General features: G+C 44.7%; 1 protein-coding gene across 3 annotated transcripts in view; it reads left to right on the top strand.

The window, feature by feature from the left end:
• lama5 (laminin, alpha 5) overlaps nt 1-25,457 on the top strand; it is a 280,241-nt gene that overhangs the window by 83,159 nt on the left and 171,625 nt on the right. For all 3 annotated transcript variants that reach the window (XM_036947797.2, XM_090204017.1, XM_090204018.1), the window contains exons 3-5: nt 8,228-8,345; nt 24,803-24,921; nt 25,092-25,262. In XM_036947797.2, coding sequence (XP_036803692.2) covers nt 8,228-8,345; nt 24,803-24,921; nt 25,092-25,262 — 408 coding nt within the window. The remainder of the gene's footprint in view (nt 1-8,227; nt 8,346-24,802; nt 24,922-25,091; nt 25,263-25,457) is intronic.

Below are 25,457 nucleotides of genomic sequence, written 5' to 3'. Positions count from 1 at the left end.
TATATATACTGTAGTGTCTATAGATATACTGTAGTGTCTATATATACTGTAGTGTCTATATATACTGTAGTGTCTATAGATATACTGTAGTGTCTATATATACTGTAGTGTCTATAGATATACTGTAGTGTCTATATATACTGTAGTGTCTATATATACTGTAGTGTCTATAGATATACTGTAGTGTCTATATATACTGTAGTGTCTATATATACTGTAGTATCTATAGATATACTGTAGTGTCTATATATACTGTAGTGTCTATAGATATACTGTAGTGTCTATATATACTGTAGTGTCTATAGATATACTCTAGTGTCTATATATACTGTAGTGTCTATATATACTGTAGTGTCTATAGATATACTGTAGTGTCTATATATACTGTAGTGTCTATATATACTGTAGTGTCTATAGATATACTGTAGTGTCTATATATACTGTAGTGTCTATAGATATACTGTAGTGTCTATATATACTGTAGTATCTATAGATATACTGTAGTGTCTATAGATATACTGTAGTGTCTATATATACTGTAGTGTCTATATATACTGTAGTGTCTATATATACTGTAGTATCTATAGATATACTGTAGTGTCTATATATATATATTGTAGTGTCTATAGATATACTGTAGTATCTATATATACTGGAGGAAGTGCACTTCTAAGTACATAATAGATGGCACTCATCCATCTGGGACTTACTGGGACTTACTGGGACTTACTGGGACTTCCTGGGAATGCCCCTGCTTTTTGTGACCTCACCAGCCACGACACCCCCTAGCCCTCAGCCCTTTCTACCCCTTCTACCCTCAGCCCTCCAACCCCTTCTACACCCAGCACCTCAACCCCTTCTACCCCTAGCCCTCAGCCCCCCAACCCCCCCAACCCCTTCTGCCCCCAGCACCTCAACCCCTTCTACCCCCAGCCCCCAGTCCCCAGCACCTAAACCCCTTCTACCCCCAGTCCTCAGCACCTCAACCCCTTCTACCCCCAGCCCTCAGCACCTCAATCCCTTCTACCCTCAGCACCTCAACCCCTTCTACCCTCAGCACCTCAACCCCTTCTACCCCCAGCCCCCCAACCCCTTCTACCCCCAGCCCCCCAACCCCTTCTACCCTCAGCACCTCAACCCCTTCTACCCCCAGCACCTCAACCCCTTCTACCCCCTGCACCTCAGCACCTCAACCCCTTCTACCCCCAGCCCCCCAACCCCTTCTACCCTCAGCACCTCAACCCCTTCTACCCCCAGCCCCCCAACCCCTTCTACCCTCAGCACCTCAGCCCCTTCTACCCTCAGCACCTCAGCACCTCAATCCCTTCTACCCCCAGTCCTCAGCACCTCAACCCCTTCTACCCCCAGTCCTCAGCACCTCAACCCCTTCTACCCCCAGTCCTCAGCACCTCAACCCCTTCTACCCTCAGCACCTCAACCCCTTCTACTCCCAGCACCTCAACCCCTTCTACCCCCAGCACCTCAACCACTTCTACCCTCAGCACCTCAACCCCTTCTACCCTCAGCACCCCAACCCTTTCTACTCCCAGCACCTCAACCCCTTCTACCCCCAGCACCTCAAGCCCTTCTACCCTTAGCACCTCAACCCCTTCTACCCCCAGTCCCCCAACCCCTTCTACCCCCAGCACCCCAACCCCTTCTACCCCCAACACCTCAACCCCTTCTACCCCCAGCACCTCAACCCCTTCTACCCCCAGTCCCCCAACCCCTTCTACCCCCAGTCCTCAGCACCTCAACCCCTTCTACCCCCAGTCCTCAACCCCTTCTACCCCCAGTCCTCCCGGTCTAGCCCAGCATGGAGTGGTAAAGGGAGACCTGATTGGTTCTAGTCTGTCTCCAGGGTATGGTAAAGGGAGACCTGATTGGTTCTAGTCTGTCTCCAGGGTATGGTAAAGGGAGACCTGATTGGTTCTAGTCTGTCTCCAGGGTATGGTAAAGGGAGACCTGATTGGTTCTAGTCTGTCTCCAGGGTATGGTAAAGGGAGACCTGATTGGTTCTAGTCTGTCTCCAGGGGAGGGTAAAGGGAGACCTGATTGGTTCTAGTCTGTCTCCAGGGTATGGTAAAGGGAGACCTGATTGGTTCTAGTCTGTCTCCAGGGGAGGGTAAAGGGAGACCTGATTGGTTCTAGTCTGTCTCCAGAGTATGGTAAAGGGAGACCTGATTGGTTCTAGTCTGTCTCCAGGGGAGGGTAAAGGGAGACCTGATTGGTTCTAGTCTGTCTCCAGGGTATGGTAAAGGGAGACCTGATTGGTTCTAGTCTGTCTCCAGGGTATGGTAAAGGGAGACCTGATTGGTTCTAGTCTGTCTCCAGGGGAGGGTAAAGGGAGACCTGATTGGTTCTAGTCTGTCTCCAGAGTATGGTAAAGGGAGACCTGATTGGTTCTAGTCTGTCTCCAGGGGAGGGTAAAGGGAGACCTGATTGGTTCTAGTCTGTCTCCAGAGGAGGGTAAAGGGAGAACTGATTGGTTCTAGTCTGTCTCCAGAGGAGGGTAAAGGGAGACCTGATTGGTTCTAGTCTGTCTCCAGAGGAGGGTAAAGGGAGACCTGATTGGTTCTAGTCTGTCTCCAGGGTATGGTAAAGGGAGACCTGATTGGTTCTAGTCTGTCTCCAGGGGAGGGTAAAGGGAGACCTGATTGGTTCTAGTCTGTCTCCAGAGTATGGTAAAGGGAGACCTGATTGGTTCTAGTCTGTCTCCAGGGGAGGGTAAAGGGAGACCTGATTGGTTCTAGTCTGTCTCCAGAGGAGGGTAAAGGGAGACCTGATTGGTTCTAGTCTGTCTCCAGAGGAGGGTAAAGGGAGACCTGATTGGTTCTAGTCTGTCTCCAGGGGAGGGTAAAGGGAGACCTGATTGGTTCTAGTCTGTCTCCAGGGTATGGTAAAGGGAGACCTGATTGGTTCTAGTCTGTCTCCAGGGGAGGGTAAAGGGAGACCTGATTGGTTCTAGTCTGTCTCCAGGGTATGGTAAAGGGAGACCTGATTGGTTCTAGTCTGTCTCCAGGGGAGGGTAAAGGGAGACCTGATTGGTTCTAGTCTGTCTCCAGGGTATGGTAAAGGGAGACCTGATTGGTTCTAGTCTGTCTCCAGGGTATGGTAAAGGGAGACCTGATTGGTTCTAGTCTGTCTCCAGGGGAGGGTAAAGGGAGACCTGATTGGTTCTAGTCTGTCTCCAGGGTATGGTAAAGGGAGACCTAATTGGTTCTAGTCTGTCTCCAGAGGAGGGTAAAGGGAGACCTGATTGGTTCTAGTCTGTCTCCAGGTTATGGTAAAGGGAGACCTGATTGGTTCTAGTCTGTCTCCAGAGGAGGGTAAAGGGAGACCTGATTGGTTCTAGTCTGTCTCCAGAGGAGGGTAAAGGGAGACCTGATTGGTTCTAGTCTGTCTCCAGGGGGTCAACAGAGTAGACAGACAAGACATAAATATTGTCTGGATGAATATATATACTGTACTGTATCCATGTGCTGGGCTGACATTGGTTGTCTTAGACAAGACAGACAGACAGACAAGACAGACAGACAGACAGACAGACAGACAGACAGACAGACAGACAGACAGACAGACAGACAGACAGACAGACAGACAGACAGACAGACAGACAGACAGACAGACAGACAGACAGACAGACAGACAGACAGACAGACAGACAGACAGACAGACAGACAGACAGACAGACAGACAGACAGACAGACAGACAGACAGACAGACAGACAGACAGACAGACAGACAGACAGACAGACAGACAGACAGACGGGCACAGCTGTGCCTCCATTATTATGTATCCTTTGTATCTCTGTAGAGCCTGAGATACTCCACTGGGGATGACTCAGGATAAGCCGGTCTGTCCGTCTGGGGGGTGCCCGGCAGATAGCGGATAACGCCCTAAGACGTCCACCCACTCAACATCTGTCATAGGACAGGAGATGGGAGGACAGCGGGTAGGACAGGTGGGAGAGGGGAGGAGAGGAAAGGGCAGGACGGGAGAGGGGATGGGAAGAGGGGGGAGGAGAGGAGAGAGGAGGACGGAGGAGAGGGGAGGGGAGGAGGGGGAGGAGAGGAGGAGGACAGTGGGTAGGACACGGGGGAGAGGGGAGGTGAGGAGGAGGAAGGAGAGGAGAGGGGAGGGGAGGGGAGGATAGGAGGGGTTAGGAGAGGCAGAGAGGAGAGGGGAGGAGGAGAGGTGGAGAGGGGAGGAGGGGGAGGAGAGGAGAGGAGAGGCGGAGAGGGGAGGAGAGGACAGGTGGAGAGGAGAGGTGGGAAGGGGGAGGGTGGAGGAGAGAAGAGGGGAGGGGAGGAGAGGAGAGGAGAGGCGGAGAGGAGAGGTAGAGAGGGGAAGGGGGAGGGTGGAGGAGAGAAGAGGGGAGGGGAGGAGAGGATAGGATATCTATGTCTGCTAAATGACTCACTACTGTAAGTCTCTCCATAAGGGCACAAGGCGAAACCCAAATGCAGACACAGAAGGCAGATGGTTGAGCTCTGATATTTATTATAACAAGATTGGGGAGGCAAAAGGCAGGTCGGGGACAGGACAGGCAGAGTGGTCAGGCAGGCGGGTTCGACGCCAGCACAGGCAAGTGTCAAAACCAGGAGGGCTAGGAAAAAATCAGAGACTGGGATCTAGGAAAAAATCAGAGACTGGGATCTAGGAAAAAACGCGGGTTGACTTGGCAAAACAAGACAAACTGGCACAGAGAGACAGGAAACACAGGGATAAATACACTGGTACAGAGAGACAGGAAACACAGGGATAAATACACTGGTACAGAGAGACAGGAAACAAAGGGATAAATACACTGGTACAGAGAGACAGGAAAAACAGGGATAAATACACTGGTACAGAGAGACAGGAAACACAGGGATAAATACACTGGTACAGAGAGACAGGAAACACAGGGATAAATACACTGGTACAGAGAGACAGGAAACAGGGATAAATACACTGGTACAGAGAGACAGGAAACACAGGGATAAATACACTGGTACAGAGAGACAGGAAACACAGGGATAAATACACTGGTACAGAGAGACAGGAAACACAGGGATAAATACACTGGTACAGAGAGACAGGAAACAGGGATAAATACACTGGTACAGAGAGACAGGAAACACAGGGATAAATACACTGGTACAGAGAGACAGGAAACACAGGGATAAATACACTGGCACAGAGAGACAGGAAACAGGGATAAATACACTGGTACAGAGAGACAGGAAACACAGGGATAAATACACTGGCACAGAGAGACAGGAAACACAGGGATAAATACACTGGTACAGAGAGACAGGAAACAGGAATAAATACACTGGTACAGAGAGACAGGAAACACAGGGATAAATACACTGGTACAGAGAGACAGGAAACACAGGGATAAATACACTGGCACAGAGAGACAGGAAACAGGGATAAATACACTGGCACAGAGAGACAGGAAACAGGGATAAATACACTGGCACAGAGAGACAGGAAACACAGGGATAAATACACTGGTACAGAGAGACAGGAAACAAAGGGATAAATACACTGGTACAGAGAGACAGGAAACACAGGGATAAATACACTGGCACAGAGAGACAGGAAACACAGGGATAAATACACTGGTACAGAGAGACAGGAAACAGTGATAAATACACTGGCACAGAGAGACAGGAAACACAGGGATAAATACACCGGGGACTAATGGGGAAAACAAGAGGAACTGACACAGAGAGACAGGAAACACAGGGATAAATACACTGGTACAGAGAGACAGGAAACACAGGGATAAATACAGTGGTACAGAGAGACAGGAAACACAGGGATAAATACACTGGTACAGAGAGACAGGAAACACAGGGATAAATACAGTGGTACAGAGAGACAGGAAACACAGGGATAAATACACTGGTACAGAGAGACAGGAAACACAGGGATAGACAGGAAACACAGGGATAAATACACTGGCACAGAGAGACAGGAAACACAGGGATAAATACACTGTGGACTAATGCGGAGAACAGGACCACACCTGGGGGTGGGTGGAGACAATCACAAAGACAGGTGAAACAGATCAGGGCGTGACGCTCTCTGGATAAGAGTCTGCTAAATTACCAGGAAGTAAATGGAACACTTTCCATGCTAATGAGGCCTTTTTGAATTTGAGTTTGAGAGAGGGTCTTCGAGAAGCATGCAGGGAGTGGTATCTTCTAGACTTATTCTCAGGAGACTGTCAGCCTGTCTCTCCTGTCTGGTAGTCTTGTCTCTATAGACTTATTCTCAGGAGACTGTCAGCCTGTCTCTCCTATCTGGTAGTCTTGTCTCTATAGACTTATTCTCAGGAGACTGTCAGCCTGTCTCTCCTGTCTGGTAGTCTTGTCTCTATAGACTTATTCTCAGGAGACTGTCAGCCTGGCTCTCCTGTCTGGTAGTCTTGTATCTCGTCCATCAGGCAGCTCTCTCTAGCGATTATGTTATTCTGTGGATGATGAGGTTATCTCTGACATGTACATAGAGAGAGAGACAGAGTGATGTGACTGGTCAGAGAGACAGAGAGGCAGAGTGATGTGACTTGTCAGAGAGACAGTCTCCCTGTCTCCCTGTATCTGATAACACACTGTCCAGGTCCCCTCCCTGTCTCCCTGTCTTCCTGTATCTGAGAACACACTGTGACTTTGCCCTGTGGTCATGTTACTCTGACCTGGGCGTGCTTTGATCGTCTGGGGTCACTCTCTCCCTGAGGATCTCTCTCTTCCTCTATCTTCCCTTGAGATCAGACTGTCCAGACTGTAAACTCCCTTTGGCCTGTGGCGTTCTGACCTGGGCGTGTGTGAGACGGAGTCACCTCCTTCCCTGTCTTCCCTCTTTCGCTCTCTCTCTACCTCTCTCCTTTTCTTTCCTTCCCAATCCCTCTCTCTCCCCCTGCCTCAGGTGTCAACAGGCCCATCGATCATCCCTCCGTTAGTCTCCTCTCCTCTTCTCTTCCCTCCCCCTCTCCTCTCCTCTTCTCTTTCCTCTCCTCTTCTCTTCCCTCTCCTCTCCTCTCCTCCTCCCCTCTCCTCTCCTCCTCCCCTCTCCTCCCCTCTCCTCTCCTCTCCTCCTCCCCTCTCCTCTCCACCTCCCCTCTCCTCTCCTACTCCCCTCCTCTCCTCTCCTCTCTTCCTCAGCTAATCACCATGATAACCTGGGGCAGGATTCAGAAATGCACTACCAACTCCCGAAGGAATGTGTACAGTAATTAACCCCAAAGGGATATTGAGTGTGTGGGTAGGTGCCTGGGTGGCTGGCTGGCTGGGTGGATGGGTGGGTGGGTGGATGGATGGGTGGCTGGCTGGGTGCCTGGATGGGTGGCTGGCTGGGTGGATGGGTGGCTGGCTGGCTGGCTGAATGGGTAGATGGATGGATGGATTGCTGGCTGGGTGGATGGGTAGCTGGCTGGATGGGTGGCTGGCTGGCTGGCTGGCTGGCTGGCTGGATGGATGGGTGGCTGGCTGGATGGATCGCTGGCTGGGTGGGTCGGTGGGTGGGTGGATGGGTGGCTGGCTGGCTGGCTGGCTGGGTGGATGGGTGGCTGGCTGGCTGGCTGACTGGCTGGGTGGGTGGATGGATGGATCGCTGGCTGGCTGGCTGGCTGGCTGGCTGGCTGGCTGGCTGGCTGGCTGGGTGGGTGGGTGGGTGGGTGGCTGGCTGGCTGGGTGGGTGGGTGGGTGGATGGATCGCTGGCTGGCTGGGTGGGTGGGTGGATGGATGGATCGCTGGCTGGGTGGGTGGATGGATGGATGGATGGATGGGTGGGTGGCTGGCTGGGTGGCTGGCTGGATGGGTGGCTGGGTGGCTGGCTGGGTGGGTGTGGGGGTGGAGGGATCGCTGGCTGGCTGGGTGGGGGGTGGATGGATGGCTGGCTGGCTGGGTGGGTGGGTGGGTGGGTGGATGGATCGCTGGCTGGCTGGGTGGGGGGGTGGATGGATCGCTGGCTGGCTGGCTGGGTGGGTGGGTGGGTGGATGGATCGCTGGCTGGCTGGCTGGCTGGGTGGGTGGATGGATCGCTGGCTGGCTGGGTGGGGGGGCGGATGGGGGGGCCCTAGCCCTCTAAGTGATGGCGAAAGATCGACAGATCCTCTTTTCCAAATAACTATTTCACCCCCCACCCCACCCCACCCCACCCCACCCCCACATGTTTCACTTAGATAACTGTTTTGAACGTATTTAACAGTCCCTCTTCTTTCTCCATGGCAGCTCTTCCACGTGGCCTATGTCCTCATCAAGTTTGCCAACTCTCCTCGACCAGACCTGTGGGTGCTAGAACGTTCCACTGACTTCGGAGAGACCTACCAGCCGTGGCAGTTCTTCGCCTGTGAGTGAGATATGTATTACGTTTCCATTCCAATTTTTATTTGCGATTTGATGTTCAGAACATTTTGCTGACTAGATATCTGCTGCAGAGAGACGAGAGAAAATGAGTTTTGATCAGACATGGAAATAGAAGTGGTGAAAACATGTTGGCTCACTATTTCAAAATGAAGATGGAGAACAAAGCTATAGGATGGAAACTACCGGAGGGTTTTGGAGCAGGTACAACTTCCAGTCAAATATCGATGTGTAACATCTTCCAGGTACAGCCAACTAGAGAAAGCTAACGCTACCTGGCGACAACAACAAAAAAACAATACTTGGAGTCAAACTACCGATATATCGTCCAAAAAATAATATTGAGATTTTAGAACTATGATACAAATTGTACTTGCGGTTCCTGAACATCGAAAAGAGAAGGAAGACAAGGCTCAGGAAGAGGATTAGGTTTGTGTGTTTGTGTCTGGGGGCCTGGAAGTTCAACTCCTGTGTTTGGTTTAACCCCTTGTGTGTTTGGTTGTGTGTGATTGGTTGTGTGTGATTGGTTGTGTGTGTGATTGGTTGTGTGTATTTGGTTGTGTGTGTTTGGTTGTGTGTGATTGGTTGTGTGTGATGGTTGTGTGTGTTTGGTTGTGTGTGTTTGGTTGTGTGTTTGGTTGTGTGTGTTTGGTTGTGTGTGTCTGGTTGTGTGTGTTTGGTTGTGTGTGATTGGTTGTGTGTGATTGGTTGTGTGTGTTTGGTTGTGTGTGTTTGGTTGTGTGTGTTTGGTTGTGTGTGTCTGGTTGTGTGTGTTTGGTTGTGTGTGATTGGTTGTGTGTGTTTGGTTGTGTGTGTTTGGTTGTGTGTGTTTGGTTGTGTGTGTCTGGTTGTGTGTGTTTGGTTGTGTGTGATTGGTTGTGTGTGATTGGTTGTGTGTGATTGGTTGTGTGTGATTGGTTGTGTGTGATTGGTTGTGTGTGATTGGTTGTGTGTGTTTGGTTGTGTGTGATTGGTTGTGTGTGATTTGTTGTGTGTGATTGGTTGTGTGTGATTGGTTGTGTGTGATTGGTTGTGTGTGTTTGGTTGTGTGTGTTTGGTTGTGTGTGATTGGTTGTGTGTGATTGGTTGTGTGTGATTCTAAGGGTTATTCCAAGGTTCCAGGGGTTTGTTTTGGAATAACCCTGAGGGCAGAGGGGGGGTGGCCTCTCACAGAGCTGCTTCCACCTGACTGGCGGCACCAGCTGTCAATCAATAGGAGGGAGACAGGAACATTCCGAGCATTGTTGCCCGCCCACCTCAGCGGCGGTACAGATACAACCTCTACCTCAGAGCTCAATATTTGAGACGACACAGACAGGAGAAGATATTTACAGTGACTTCACTATTGACAGACAGGAGAAGATATTTAACTTCACTATTGACAGACAGGAGAAGATATTTACCGTGACTTCACTATTGACAGACAGGAGAAGATATTTAACGGGACTTCACTATTGACAGACAGGAGAAGATATTTAACTTCCCTATTGACAGACAGGAGAAGATATTTAACTTTACTATTGACAGACAGGAGAAGATATTTAATGGGACTATTGACAGACAGGAGAAGATATTTAACTTCACTATTGACAGACAGGAGAAGATATTTAACGGGACTATTGACAGACAGGAGAAGATATTTAACGTGACTATTGACAGACAGGAGAAGATATTTAACTTCCCTATTGACAGACAGGAGAAAATATTTAACTTCCCTATTGACAGCCAGGAGAAGATATTTAACTTCCCTATTGACAGACAGGAGAAGATATTTAACTTCCCTATTGACAGACAGGAGAAGATATTTAACTTCACTATTGACAGACAGGAGAAGATATTTAACGGGACTTCACTATTGACAGACAGGAGAAGATATTTAACGTGACTATTGACAGTCAGGAGAAGATATTTAACTTCCCTATTGACAGACAGGAGAAGATATTTAACTTCCCTATTGACAGACAGGAGAAGATATTTAACTTCCCTATTGACAGACAGGAGAAGATATTTAACTTCACTATTGACAGTCAGGAGAAGATATTTAACGTGACTTCCCTATTGACAGACAGGAGAAGATATTTAACGTGACTTCACTATTGACAGACAGGAGAAGATATTTAACGTGACTTCCCTATTGACAGACAGGAGAAGATATTTAACTTCACTATTGACAGACAGGAGAAGATATTTAATTTCACTATTGACAGTCAGGAGAAGATATTTAACGTGACTTCCCTATTGACAGACAGGAGAAGATATTTAACGGGACTTCACTATTGACAGACAGGAGAAGATATTTAACTTCACTATTGACAGTCAGGAGAAGATATTTAACTTCACTGTTGACAGACAGGAGAAGATATTTAACGTGACTTCACTATTGACAGACAGGAAGAAGATATTTAACGTGACTTCACTTCCTCGTAGGTAAAATTGGACACGGTAAAAGCAGTTAGTAGTCTGAGAGATGAGGGACCCTGGGCCTCCTCTTAGACTAACAGTATTGTCTGTACAAGAGAGACCCTGGTTGTTTGGATCCTGGACGCTGATTGGTTGATAAAAAAAAAACAACATGACATGTTAATCTCATAACTCCATTGTCCCGCAGCTCAGCCAGGAAATTCAGAAACTTCATCTCCTTTGTGGGGGAAAAAAAACGTATACACATAATTTTTCGATGCTACTATTTGGTTTGCAGCAGTTTGAGGGTTGTAAAACGACCAGCCTGCTTGGGTAGCAACTTCAGAACGCAAAAACAAATGTACTATTTTTTTGAATGGTCTTCTTTTTATTTAATTAAATGTATCAACCGAAGATATCACAATACACCAGCAGTAGTATTGTACCTGTATACATGATTATAAGTACTATTATTATTGTTACTGAAATACTGTACCACTATGGCAAAATCAACTAATTGTATTTCATGCCAAAAAGGCCATCTGAATTTGAATTTGAGAGAGCGAGCAGAGAGAGAGAGAAAGAGAGAGAAAGAGAGTGAGAGCGAGCTGAGAGAGAGCGCAAAGAGAGAGAGAGGGAAGAGAGGGAGAGCTCACCTCTTGGCCACAGTACAGTGGACTATATGATTACAGACATTGACCCTTTCTCTCTCAGCCCCATTCACTGTCAAGCCACGAACACCTCTGTCTGATCACAGACAAATTACGTTGTTCCTCAAAAGAACAGACATGGAATCAACCACACATTCACAGCCCAGTAAGCTGTACAACATCAGACATTCACAGCCCAGTAAGCTGTACAACATCAGACATTCACAGCCCAGTCAGCTGTACAACATCAGACATTCACAGCCCAGTAAGCTGTACAACATCAGACATTCACAGCCCAGTCAGCTGTACAACATCAGACATTCACAGCCCAGTCAGCTGTACAACATCAGACATTCACAGCCCAGTCAGCTGTACAACATCAGACATTCACAGCCCAGTCAGCTGTACAGCATCAGACATTCACAGCCCAGTCAGCTGTACAGCATCACACATTCATACAGATGGGCCCAAAACAGCACAGAAAAATACCAGGAAGCAACCTGTCATCGAAATATCCAAACACTCTTAGATAACTTTCTGGAGACCACATTCACTCACAGTGAAGAAGGCATCAATCTGGCAGTACAAAACATCAACTATATATTCAGGCAAACGGCAAAAGAAGCACAATTGAAATGGATAAAAAACAAAACAAAAAAAAGATCACAGATGACGACTGGTTTGATGCAGATTGTAAAATTATTAGGAAAAAACTTAGATCACTATCCAACCAAAAGCACAGAGACCCAAATAATGGTGAATTACACCTTCATTACTGTGAGACTTTAAAACTCTATAAGCGTAACACTCAGAACCAAAAAAGCACAGTACAACAGCAAGCAGCTGACACTAATTGAACACTAACAACTTCTGGCAAAATTGAAATAAAAAAAATATTTAAAAAACACAAGAGGAATTGGCGATACAAAATGGTGACATATGGACAACCCATTTTAAAACACTCTACAACACCGTTCAAATTGACACATACGCAGAACAGCATCAAATTCATGAGGAGTTGAATGGATTAGAAAAAGCTATAAAGGACAATCAACATCCACTGGACTCCCCAATTACTGACCAGGAGCTCTATAAGAAACTAAACTATTACTGACCAGGAGCTCTATAAGAAACTAAACTATTACTGACCAGGAGCTCTATAAGAAACTAAACTATTACTGACCAGGAGCTCTATAAGACACTAAACTATTACTGACCAGGAGCTCTATAAGACACTAAACTATTACTGACCAGGAGCTCTATAAGACACTAAACTATTACTGACCAGGAGCTCTATAAGAAACTAAACTATTACTGACCAGGAGCTCTATAAGAAACTAAACTATTACTGACCAGGAGCTCTATAAGACACTAAACTATTACTGACCAGGAGCTCTATAAGAAACTAAACTATTACTGACCAGGAGCTCTATAAGAAACTAAACTATTACTGACCAGGAGCTCTATAAGACACTAAACTATTACTGACCAGGAGCTCTATAAGAAACTAAACTATTACTGACCAGGAGCTCTATAAGAAACTAAACTATTACTGACCAGGAGCTCTATAAGACACTAAACTATTACTGACCAGGAGCTCTATAAGAAACTTCAGGCCCTCAGATTTAAAAAAGCATGCGGACCTGATGGCATCCTAAATGAGATGCTCAAACTCACCAGCGCAAAATTGGCTATATTAAAACGGTTTAATTTGATCCTGAGTGTAGGTTATTTCCCTGACATCTGGAATCAAGGACTCATAACCCCAATCTTTAAGAACGGAGACACATTTGACCCTGACAATTACAGAGGCATTTGTGTGAACAGTAACCTGGGGAAGGTTTTCTTGTGGTATTATAAACGTAGGAGTTCTAAACTTCCTTAATAAGCCCAATGTCTTGAGTAAAAGCCAAATTGGATTCATACCAAAACATCGCACAACTGATCATATTTAAACCCTACACACCCTGACAGATCAACATGTCCACCAAAATAATACCAAAATATACGCTTTCTTTATCAACTTCCAAAAAGCATTTGATTCTATTTGGCATACAGGACTGTTCTACAAAGTTATTGAAAGTGGTGTAGGGGGTAAAACATATGACATAATTAAATCAATGTATACCGGCAATACGTGCAGCATTACAATTGGCAAGAAAATAACAGAATTCTTTAACCAGGGGCGTGGCCTTCGCCAGGGTTGCAATCTGAGCCCTGCACTCTTCAATATTTACATTAATGAATTGGCCACTATTCTAGAAAAATCCTCAGCCCCTGGTGTTAATCTCCACAATTCAGAAGTTAAATGCCTACTTTTCGCAGATGACTTATGCCTGCTGTCACCCACAGCACATGGCCTACAGCAGAGCCTGGACCTGCTAGAGCAGTACTGCCAGACCTGGGCCCAAAAATACTAAAATAATGATTTTTCAGAGAAGATTCAGATCTCAGGGAATTAGCCCAAAGTTCTCAATTGATACAAAATATAGAGAATTGCACACACTACAATAATGTAGGTTTAAATACTGTATATAGAGTACTGCACACACTACAATTACTGAGGTTTAAACATAAGCTCAACTGGACACCTTTATTTTTTTATTTTTTTATTTTACCTTTATTTAACCAGGCAAGTCAGTTAAGAACAAATTCTTATTTTCAATGACGGCCTGGGAACAGTGGGTTAACTGCCTGTTCAGGGGCAGAACGACAGATTTGTACCTTGTCAGCTCAGGGGTTTGAACTCGCAACCTTCCGGTTACTAATCCAACGCTCTAACCACTAGGCTACCCTGCCGCCCTTAATGAGGCAGCGAATGAACAGAGAGAAGCCTCAGGACCAGAACATCCAATCAATCAGAATAAATCAAATTACAACACAGTCAAAACAAAACTACATTGCTTATTGGGAGACACAAGCACAAGCACAAAGCAGAATGCAGTGCTATCTGGCCCTAAATCGACAGTACACCATGGCTAACTATTTGACCATGGTTACTGAGCATTCTACGCCATTAAAAGCCAATTCAAATTGAAATACCTATTAAAATTTGGCTAAAACTAATTGAATATGTCATTGAACCAATTGCACTTCATGGCAGTGAGGTGTGGGGTCCACTTGCAAAACAGGATTTCATCAAATGGGACAAACACCCCATTGAAACCCTGCATGCAGAGTTCTGTAAGATTCTCCTACATGTCCAGAGGAAAACTACAAACAATGCATGCAGGGCAGAATTAGGCCAATATCCACTAATAATAAAAACTCAAAAAAGAGCAATTAAGTTTTGGAAACATCAAACACAGTGACCACCTCTCATATCATTACCAAGTCCTGTAATGAGCTGAGCAATGAAAAGAGTCCCCTCATCCAGCTGGTCCTGGGGCTGAGTTCACAAACCTGTTCTACTAACACACTGAAGCCTCAGTCCCCTCATCCAGCTGGTCCTGGGGCTGAGTTCACTAACCTGTTCTACTAACACACTGAAGCCTCAGTCCCCTCATCCAGCTGGTCCTCGGGCTGAGTTCACAAACCTGTTCTACTAACACACTGAAGCCTCAGTCCCCTCATCCAGCTGGTCCTGGGGCTGAGTTAACAAACCTGTTCCACTAACACACTGAAGCCTCAGGACTAGAACATCCAATCAATCAGAATAAACCAAATTACAGTCAAAACAAACTACATTGCTTATTGGGAAACACAAGCACAAACACAAAGCAAAATGCAGTGCAATCTGGCCCTAAATCGACAGTACACCATGGCTAACTATTTGACCATGGTTACTGATCAAAACCTTAGAAAAACCTTGACAAAGTACAGGCTCAGTGAGCACAGCCTTGCCATTGAGAAGGGTAGACACAGGAAAACCTGGCTCCCTGTAGAGGAAAGGCTGTGCACCCACTGCACAACAGCAGAACCTGAGAAGGAGCTGCATTTCCTGACTAATTTGAAACCTTTATTCAATGTATGGTTATTGTATGGTTATTTAGACCCTTGGTTGTTGTTACTGTTGTCCCGTTGACAATTTTGATTCTTATTATCTTCATATTGTAAATATCCTAAGTAAGCTTTGGCAATATGTACATTGTTACGTCATGTCAATAAAGCAAATTGAATTGAATTGAAATAGAGCGAGCTGAGAAAGAGTAAGAAAGCAGAGAGAGGGCTGATTATCAAAAGATCAAATGTAATTCTATAGAGAGAGTAGAGAGAGCGAGAGAGCAGAGAGAGAGAGAGAGCAGAGAGATGGAGAAGAGAGCAGAGAGAGAGAGAGAGCAGAGAGATGGAGAAGAGAGAGAGAGAGCAGAGAGAGAGAGCAGAGAGAGAGAGCAGAGAGAGAGAGCAGAGAGAGAAGGCAGAGAGAGAGCAGGGAGAGAGAGCAGAGAGAGAAGGCAGAGAGATGGAGAAGAGAGAGAGAGAGCAGAGAGATGGAGAAGAGAGAGAGAGAGCAGAGAGAGAGAGCAGAGAGAGAAGGCAGAGAGAGAAGGCAGAGAGAGAGCAGGGAGAGAGCAGAAAGAGCACGTGCAGAGAGAGTGAACAGAGAGAGAGCAAGCAGAGAATAGACTGAGGTCATCTGTCTTTGGCCTAAAGAGCAGGAACCTGGACTTCACCAAAGAAATCAGAAATACAGACATTGTCATCCGACAAGAAATCTGGTATAGAGGTGACGGATCCACTGGTTGCCCTCTAGGTTACGGAGAGCTGGTAGTTCCATCCACCAAACTACAGTGGCTTGTGAAAGTATTCACCCCCCTTGGCATTTTTCCTATTTTGTTCCCTACCTGGAATTAAAATAGATTTTTTGGGGGGGTTTGTATCATTTGATTGACACAACATGCCTACCACTTTGATTATGCAAAATATTTTTTATTGTGAAACAAACAAGAAATAAGACAACAAAAAATTGTCTAGCCACATCCATTTACAGAAATACTCATCATAAATGTTGATGAAAATACAAGTGTTACACATGGAATTATAGCTTTACTTCTCCTTAATGCAACCGCTGTGTCAGATTTCAAAAAAACTTTACGGAAAAAGCAAACCATGCAATAATCTGAGAACGGAGCTCAGAAAACAAATACATTTATCCGCCATGTTGGAGTCAAGAGAAATCAGAAATAACATTATAAATATTCACTTACCTTTGATGATCTTCATCAGAATGCACTCCCAGGAATCCCAGTTCCACAATAAATTTTTGATTTGTTCGATAATGCCCATCATTTATATCCAAATAGCTACTTTTGTTAGGGCGTTTAGTACACAAATCCAAACGCAGGTCCAGCCGAATGTCAGACGAAAAGTTAAAAAAGTTATATTACAGGTTGTAGAATCTTTTCAAACTAAGTATAGAATCAATCTTTAGGATGTTTTTATCATAAATCTTCAATAACGTTCCAACCGGAGAATTCCTATGTCTGTAGATAAGCAATGGAACGCAGGTCGCTCTCATGTGAAACGCGCATGACCCGCTCGTGGCTCCCTGCCAGACACCTGACTCATTCCCCTCTCATTCAGCCCCATATCACAGTAGAAGCCTCATTCAAGTTTCTAAAGACGGTTGACATCTACTGGAAGCCTTAGGAAGTGCAACATAACCAATATCCCTCTGTGTATTCGATAGGGGCTGAGTTGAAAATCGAACAACTCAAATTTCACACTTCCTGTTTGGATTTTTTCTCAGGTTTTTGCCTGCCATATGAGTTCTGTTATACTCACAGACATCATTCAAACAGTTTTAGAAACTTCAGAGTGTTTTCTATCAAAATGTACTAATAATATGCATATATTAGCAACTGGGACTGAGGAGAAGGCCGTTTACTCTGGGCATCTTATTCATCCAAGCTACTCAATACTGCCCCCAGCCATAACAAGTTAACCCACTCGAGTGTTGCTTTAACAGTATGCTTAGGGTCATTGTCCTGCTGGAAGGTGAACCTCTGTCCCAGTCTCAAATCTCTGGAAGATTGAAACAGGTTTCCCTCAAGAATTTCCCTGTATTTAGCACCATCCATCATTCCTTCAATTCTGACCCGTTTCCCAGTCCCTGCCGATGAAAACATACCCACACCATGATGCTGCCACCACCGTGCTTCACTGTGGGGATGGTATTCTCGGGGGGATGAGAGGTGTTGGGTTTGCCCAGACATAGCGTTTTCCTTGATGGCCAAAAAAACTCAATTTTAGTCTCATCTAACCAGAGTACCTTCTTCCATACGTTTGGGGAGTCTCCCACATGCCACCCAACATGTTTGCTTATTTTTTTCTTTAAGCAATGGCTTTTTTCTGGACATTCTTCCGTAAATCCCGGCTCTGTGGAGTGTATGGCTTAAAGTGGTCCTATGGACAGATACTCCAATCTCGGCTGTGGAGCTCTGCAGCTCCTTCAGGGTTATCTTTGGTCTCTTTGTTGCCCCTCTGATTAATGCCCTCGTTGCCTGGTCCGTGAGTTTTGGTGGGCGGCCCTCTCTTGGCAGGTTTGTTGTGGTGCCATATTCTTTCCATTTTTTAATAATGGATTTAGGGATGTTCAAAGTTTCAGATATATTTTCATAACCCAACCCTGATCTGTACTTCTCTACAACTTTGTCCCTGACCTGTTTGGAGAGCTCCTTGGTCTTCATGGTGCCACTTGCTTGGTGGTGTTGCAGACTCTGGGGTCTTTCAGAACAGGTGTATTTATACTGAGATCATGTGACACTTAGATTGCAAACAGGTGGACATTATTTAACTAATTGTGTGACTTCTGAAGGTAATTGGTTGGACCAGATCTTATTTAGAGGCTTCATAGCAAAGGGGGTGAATTCATACAGTATGCACACACCACTTTTCAGTTTTTATTTTATTATTTTTCATTTTTAAACAAGTTATTTTTTCATTTCACTTCAGCTATTTGGACTATTTTGTGTCCATTACATGAAATCCCAATTCAAATCCAATTAAAATCCAGATTTGTAATGCAACAAAATAGGAAAAATGCCAAGGGGGGGTGAATACTTTTGCAAGGCACTGTACCAGGTGTGAAACAGGGAAGGGACTCAAGGGTTATGCTCATTTGGTATAGATTAAACGAATCAAAACAGTAACATTTTACATTTTGCTAGAAATTCAGAAGGAAATGATCTCAACAGAGAAAAATGTCCTCCTGTGTGCTACCCCACTAGAATCCCCATACTTTAATGAAGACAGCTTCTCCATCCTAGAGGGATAAATCAATAATTTCCAGGCCCAGGGACATGTACTAGTCTATGGATACCTAAATGTCAGAACCGGACAAGAACCTGACACCCTCAGCACACAGGGGGACAAACACCTACCTGGAGGGGACAGCATTCCCTCCCCCATATGCCCCCCTAGGCACAACTATGACAACATAACCAACAAAAATGGGTCACAACTCCTGCAGCTCTGTCGCATGCTGGGTATGTACATAGTCAATGGTAGGCTTCGAGGAGAATCCTACGGTAGGTACACCTATAGCTCATCTCTTGGCAGTAGTACTGTAGACTACTTTATCACTGACCTCAACCCAGAGTCTCTCAGAGCGTTCACAGTCAGCCCACTGACACCCCTATCAGACCCCAGCAAAATCACACTCTACTTGAACAGAGCAATACTCAATCATGAGGCATCAAAGCCAAAAGAACTGAGTAATTCTGAGAAATGCTATACATGGAAGGAATGCAGTTTGGAAACCTACCAAAAAACTATTAGGCAGCAACAAATTCAATCCCTTTTAGACAACTTCCTGGATAAAACGTTCCACTGTAATAGTGAAGGTGTAAACTTGGCAGTAGAAAACCTAAACAGTATATTTGACCTCTCAGCTTCCCTATCAAATCTAAACATTTCAAGCAGAAAACCTAAGAAAAGTAACAACAATGACAAATGGTTTGATAAAGAATGTGAAAACCTAAGAAATAAATTGAGAAACCTGTCCAACCGAAATCACAGAGACCCAGAAAACCTGAGTCTACGCCTTCACTATGGTGAATCACTAAAACAATACAGAAATACACTACGGAAAAAGAAGGAACAGCATGTCAGAAATCAGCTCAATGCAATTGAAGAATCCATAGACTCTAACCACTTCTGAGAAAATTGGAAAACACTAAACAAACAACAACACAAAGAATTATCTATCCAAAATAGAGATGTATGGATAAACCACTTCTCTAGTATTTTTGGCTCTATAAAAAAGAACAAACAGCATCAAACATATACATGATAAAATACTAGAATGATCAAATATCAGAATCAACTATTACAGACAACCAGAACCCACTGGATTCTCCAATTATATTGAATGTACTACAGGACAAAATAAAAACCCTCTGACCCAAAAAGGCCTGTAGTGTTGATGGTATCCTAAATTGTTTTTTTTTTAATGAAATTACTGTAAGACAGAACACATATTCATCCTGCACACCTTAATTGACAAGGAAACAAAACAAAGGCAAAGTATTGTCATGCTTTTTTTTTATTTCAAACAAGCTTTTGACTCAATTTGGCATGAGGGTATGCTATGTACACAAGCAAACAAGAGTGAGGTTAAAATAGGCAAAACACACACGTTTTTTTTCCACAGGGTTGTGGGGTTAGACAGGGATGCAGCTTAAGCCCCACCCTCTTCAACATATATATCAATAAATTGGCGAGGGCACTAGAACAGACTGCAGCACCCGGCCTCACCCTGCTAGAATCTGAAGTCAAATGTCTACTGTTTGCCGATGATCTGGTGCTTCTGTCACCAACCAAGGAGGGCCTACAGCAGCACCTAGATCTTCTGCTCAGATTCTGTCAGACTTGGGCCCTGACAGTAAATCTCAGTAAGACCAAGATAATGGTGTTCCAAAAAAGGTCCAGTCGCCAGGACCACAAATACAAATTCCATCTAGACACTGTTGCCCTAGAGCACACAAAAAAACTATATATACCTTGGCCTAAACATCAGCGCCACAGGTAACTTCCACAAAGCTGTGAATCATCTGAGAGACAAGGCAAGAAGGGCATTCTATGCCATCAAAAGGAACATAAAATTCGACATACCAATTAGTATCAGGCTAAAAATACTTGAATCAGTTATAGAGCCCATTGCCCTTTATGGTTGCGAGGTCTGGGGTCCGCTCACCAACCAAGAATTCATAAAATGGGACAAACACCAAATTGAGACTCTGCATGCAGAATTCTACAAAAATATCCTCTGTATACAACGTAAAACACCAAATAATACATACAGAGTAGAATTAGGCCGATACCCGCTAATTTTCAAAATCCAGAAAAGAGATTCTACAACCACCTAAAAGGAAGCAATTCCAAACCTTCCATAACAAAGCCATCAGCTACAGAGAGATGAACCTGGAGAAGAGTCCCCTAAGCAAGCTGGTCCTTGCTCTGGTCCTGGCTCTGTTCACAAACACAAACAGACCCCACTGAGCCCCAGGACAGCAACACAATTAGACCCAACCAAGTCATGAGAAAACAAAAAGATAATTTTTTGACACATTGGAAAGAATCTACAAAAAAACAGAGCAAACTAGAATGCTTTTTGTCCCTAAACAGAGAGAACACAGCGGCAGAATACCTGACCACTGTGACTGACCTAAACTTAAAAACTTAAGGAAAGCTTTGACTATGTACAGAGTCAGTGAGCATAGCCTTGCTATTGAGAAAGGCCGCCGTAAGCAGACATGGCTCTCAAGAGAAGACAGGCTATGTGCTCACTGCTCACAAAATGAGGTGGAAACTGAGCTGCACTTCCTGACCAATTTATGACCATATTAGAGAGACATATTTCCCTCAGATTACACAGATCCACAAAGAATTCGACAACAAACCCGATTTTGATAAACTCCCATATCTATTGGATGAAATACAACAGTGTGCCATCACAGCAGCAAGATGTGTAACCTGTTTCCACAAGGGCAACCAGTGAAGAACAAACATCATTGTAAATACAACCCATATTTATGTTGCTTTATTTCCCATTTTGTACTTTAACCATTTATACATCGTTACAACACTGTATACAGACATAATATGACATTTGTAATGTCTTTATTGTTTTGTAACTTCTGTATGTGTAATATTTACTGTTCATTTTTGTTTATTTTACTTTTGTATATTATCTACTTCACTTATGTTTCCCATGCCAATAAAAGCCCCTTGAATTGAGAGAGAGAGAGACAGAGAGAGAGAGAGAGAGAGACAGAGGGAGAGGGAGAGAGAGAGAGAGAGACAGAGAGAGACAGAGAGAGAGAGAGATATTATTATCACCAGATCAATAGCATCCTATAGAAGGCAAATGATACCAATCTAATGTAACACTAGTAGCTAAAAAGCTATTGTCATACCTTGGACTGATCCGAAGAGACGTGAGAAGTTTAACTTTGTGTTTGATAGACTGCCTTTGAACTCAGGTCATCTGAGCAGCACCAGACTGTGTTAGCCTGTTGAGCTAAAGCCTGGAGACACTCACTGCCCCATTCTGACAAAGAATATATTTGGTGTCTTCATCATCATGACGCGAAGCTCTGATCTGAGCTTTTGGGAAGGAAAACAGCTGAAGAATGAAATATATCAGGTTATTTTCGAATATAATAGAGCAATATCATTTCCAGTGAGGAAAGGCAGTGTCACTACCTGCTGCCTGCTGCCTGTCGTAGACCAACTCAATAAACAGAGACACACAGAAAGGCTTGGAATGACTACAGGCCACATCTCACCCCCACAGTCACACATTCCCTGAATACTTCAGAACTATTCCACTTCTGTCCACGAAAGAGAGAAAAAGGTCAATATCCCGAAGAACTGAGAGAGAATAAGAGAACTGAGAGAATATTTTACACGAGCCCTCTGCCTGAGCCCATACTCTACCTCAGAGAGAGAAGTTCACAGCTGCTGGTAGAAAAAAAACTTTATTGTTTCCCCCCCCCCCCCCAATGGTTGACACACAGAGTACCACTATACGGTCTATAGTCGCTCTGTGTGTATAACAACTCTAAACATCAGAACAACCATTTATCTCTGTTTCTCTGTGGCTGGGGGACAGGAAAGACAACTTCACTTGACAACTTCACAGTGATTTATAGGATAGATTTATTTGCAAAGTTTTTTTTTTTTTAGGAGAGGTTAGAGGAAGGATAAACAGTAACTGAGCAGCCTGAACTGAACTGCTCTCTCCAACACACAGCTCATATCCAACACACAGCTCATATCCAACACACAGCTCATAGCTCATATCCAACACACAGCTCATAGCTCATGTCCAACACACAGCTCATAGCTCATATCTAACACACAGCTCATAGCTCATATCCAACACACAGCTCATATCCAACACACAGCTCATATCTAACATATAGCTCATATCCAACACACATCTCATAGCTCATATCCAACACACAGCTCATATCCAACACACAGCTCTGAGCTCATATCCAACACACAGCTCATATCTAACACATAGCTCATTGCTCATATCCAACACACAGCTCATATATCATATCCAACACACAGCTCATATCCAACACACAGCTCATAGCTCACATCCAACACACAGCTCATATCCAACATACAGCTCATATCCAACACACAGCTCACATCCAACACACAGCTCATATCCAACACACAGCTCCTATCCAACACATAGCTCATAGCTCATATCCAACACACAGCTCATATCCAGCACACAGTTCATATCCCATATCCAACACACAGTTCATATCCAACACACAGCTCATATCCAACACACAGCTCATATCCAACACACAGCTCCTATCCAACACACAGCTCATATCCAACACATAGCTCATAGCTCATATCCAACACACAGCTCATATCCAACACATAGCTCATAGCTCATATCCAACACACAGCTCATAGCTCATATCCAACACACAGCTCATATCCAGCACACAGCTCATAGCTCCTATCCAACACATAGCTCATAGCTCATATCCAACACACAGCTCATATCCAGCACACAGCTCATATCCCATATCCAACACACAGCTCATATCCAACACACAGCTCCTATCCAACACATAGCTCATAGCTCATATCCAACACACAGCTCGTATCTAACACACAGCTCATAGCTCATATCCAACACACAGCTCATATCCAACACACAGCTCATAGCTCATATCCAACACAGCTCATATCCAATGCACAGCTCATTGCTCATATCCAACACACAGCTCGTATCTAACACACAGCTCATTGCTCATATCCAACACACAGCTCATTTCCAACACATAGCTCATAGCTCATATCCAACACACAGCTCATAGCTCATATCCAACACACAGCTCATAGCTCATATCCAACACACAGCTCATAGCTCATATCTAACACAGCTCATATCCAACACATAGCTCATAGCTCATATCCAACACACAGCTCATAGCTCATATCCAACACAGCTCATATCCAATGCACAGCTCATTGCTCATATCCAACACACAGCTCATTTCCAACACATAGCTCATAGCTCATATCTAACACAGCTCATATCCAACACATAGCTCATAGCTCATATCCAACACACAGCTCATAGCTCATATCCAACACAGCTCATATCCAATGCACAGCTCATAGCTCATATCCAACACACAGCTCGTATCTAACACACAGCTCATATCCAACACACAGCTCATATCCAACACACAGCTCATAGCTCATATCCAACACACAGCTCGTATCCAACACACAGCTCGTATCCAACACACAGCTCATTTCCAACACATAGCTCATAGCTCATATCCAACACACAGCTCGTATCTAACACACAGCTCATATCCAACACACAGCTCATAGCTCATATCCAACACACAGCTCATATCCAACACACAGCTCATATCCAACACACAGCTCATAGCTCATATCCAACACACAGCTCGTATCCAACACACAGCTCATATCCAACACACAGCTCATATCCAACACACAGCTCATAGCTCATATCCAACACACAGCTCATAGCTCATATCCAACACACAGCTCATAGCTCATATCCAACACACAGCTCATAGCTCATATCTAACACAGCTCATATCCAACACACAGCTCATAGCTCATATCACTGTACTGTGTTTAGCTTCTGACTGCATCAAGCAATTCTATGTATTATATGTTAATATGTGTTTATATATGTTAATATGTGTTTATATGTGTTTATATATGTTAATATGTGTTTATATATGTTAATATGTGTTTACATATGTTAATATGTGTTTATGCGTTTATATATGTTTATATGTGTTAATATGTGTTTATATATGTTTATATATGTTAATATGTGTTTATAAATGTTAATGTGTTTATATGTGTTTGTGTTTATATGTGTTTATATGTGTTTATATGTGTTTATATGTGTATTTAACAGCTTCTAAGAGAGACTGCATTGAGCGCTTCGGACAGCGAACCATTGAACGGATCAACTCCGACAATGACGTCATCTGTACCACTGAATACTCCCGCATCGTACCCCTGGAGAATGGAGAGGTACAGTGGTGTGTGTGTGTGTGTGTGTGTGTGTGTGTGTGTGTGAATACGTACACATACTGAATGTGTGTAAATGAGTGCCACACGTCTATTTGTGTATGTGAGTGTTACAGCGTGTGTGTGTGTGTATACCTACTGAGTGTGTGTGTGACATCGTCCCTCTCTCCCAGGTGGTGGTGTCTCTAGTGAACGGGCGTCCCGGGGCTATGAACTTCTCCTACTCTCCAGTCCTGAGGGATTTCACCAAGGCCACCAACATCCGTCTCCGTTTCCTCAGAACCAACACCCTCCTGGGACACCTGATGGGCAAGGCCCTCCGCGACCCCACCGTCACACGCAGGGTGGGTACTGATGGGTACTGGGTTAGGGTACTGGGTTAGGATACAAGGCCCTCCGCGACCCCACCGTCACACGCAGGGTGGGTAGTGGGTTAGGACACATGGTAGTGGGTTAGGGTACTGGGTTAGGATACAAGGCCCTCCGCGACCCCACCGTCACACGCAGGGTGGGTACTGGGTTAGGGTACTGGGTTAGGG

The sequence above is a fragment of the Oncorhynchus mykiss genome, chromosome 16 (assembly GCF_057628025.1).
Source record: "Oncorhynchus mykiss isolate SJ-2025 chromosome 16, ASM5762802v1, whole genome shotgun sequence".
NCBI lineage: Eukaryota > Metazoa > Chordata > Actinopteri > Salmoniformes > Salmonidae > Oncorhynchus > Oncorhynchus mykiss.
The sequence above is the reverse complement of the archived record's forward strand: the minus strand, read 5'-3'. Positions and strand labels throughout refer to the sequence as shown.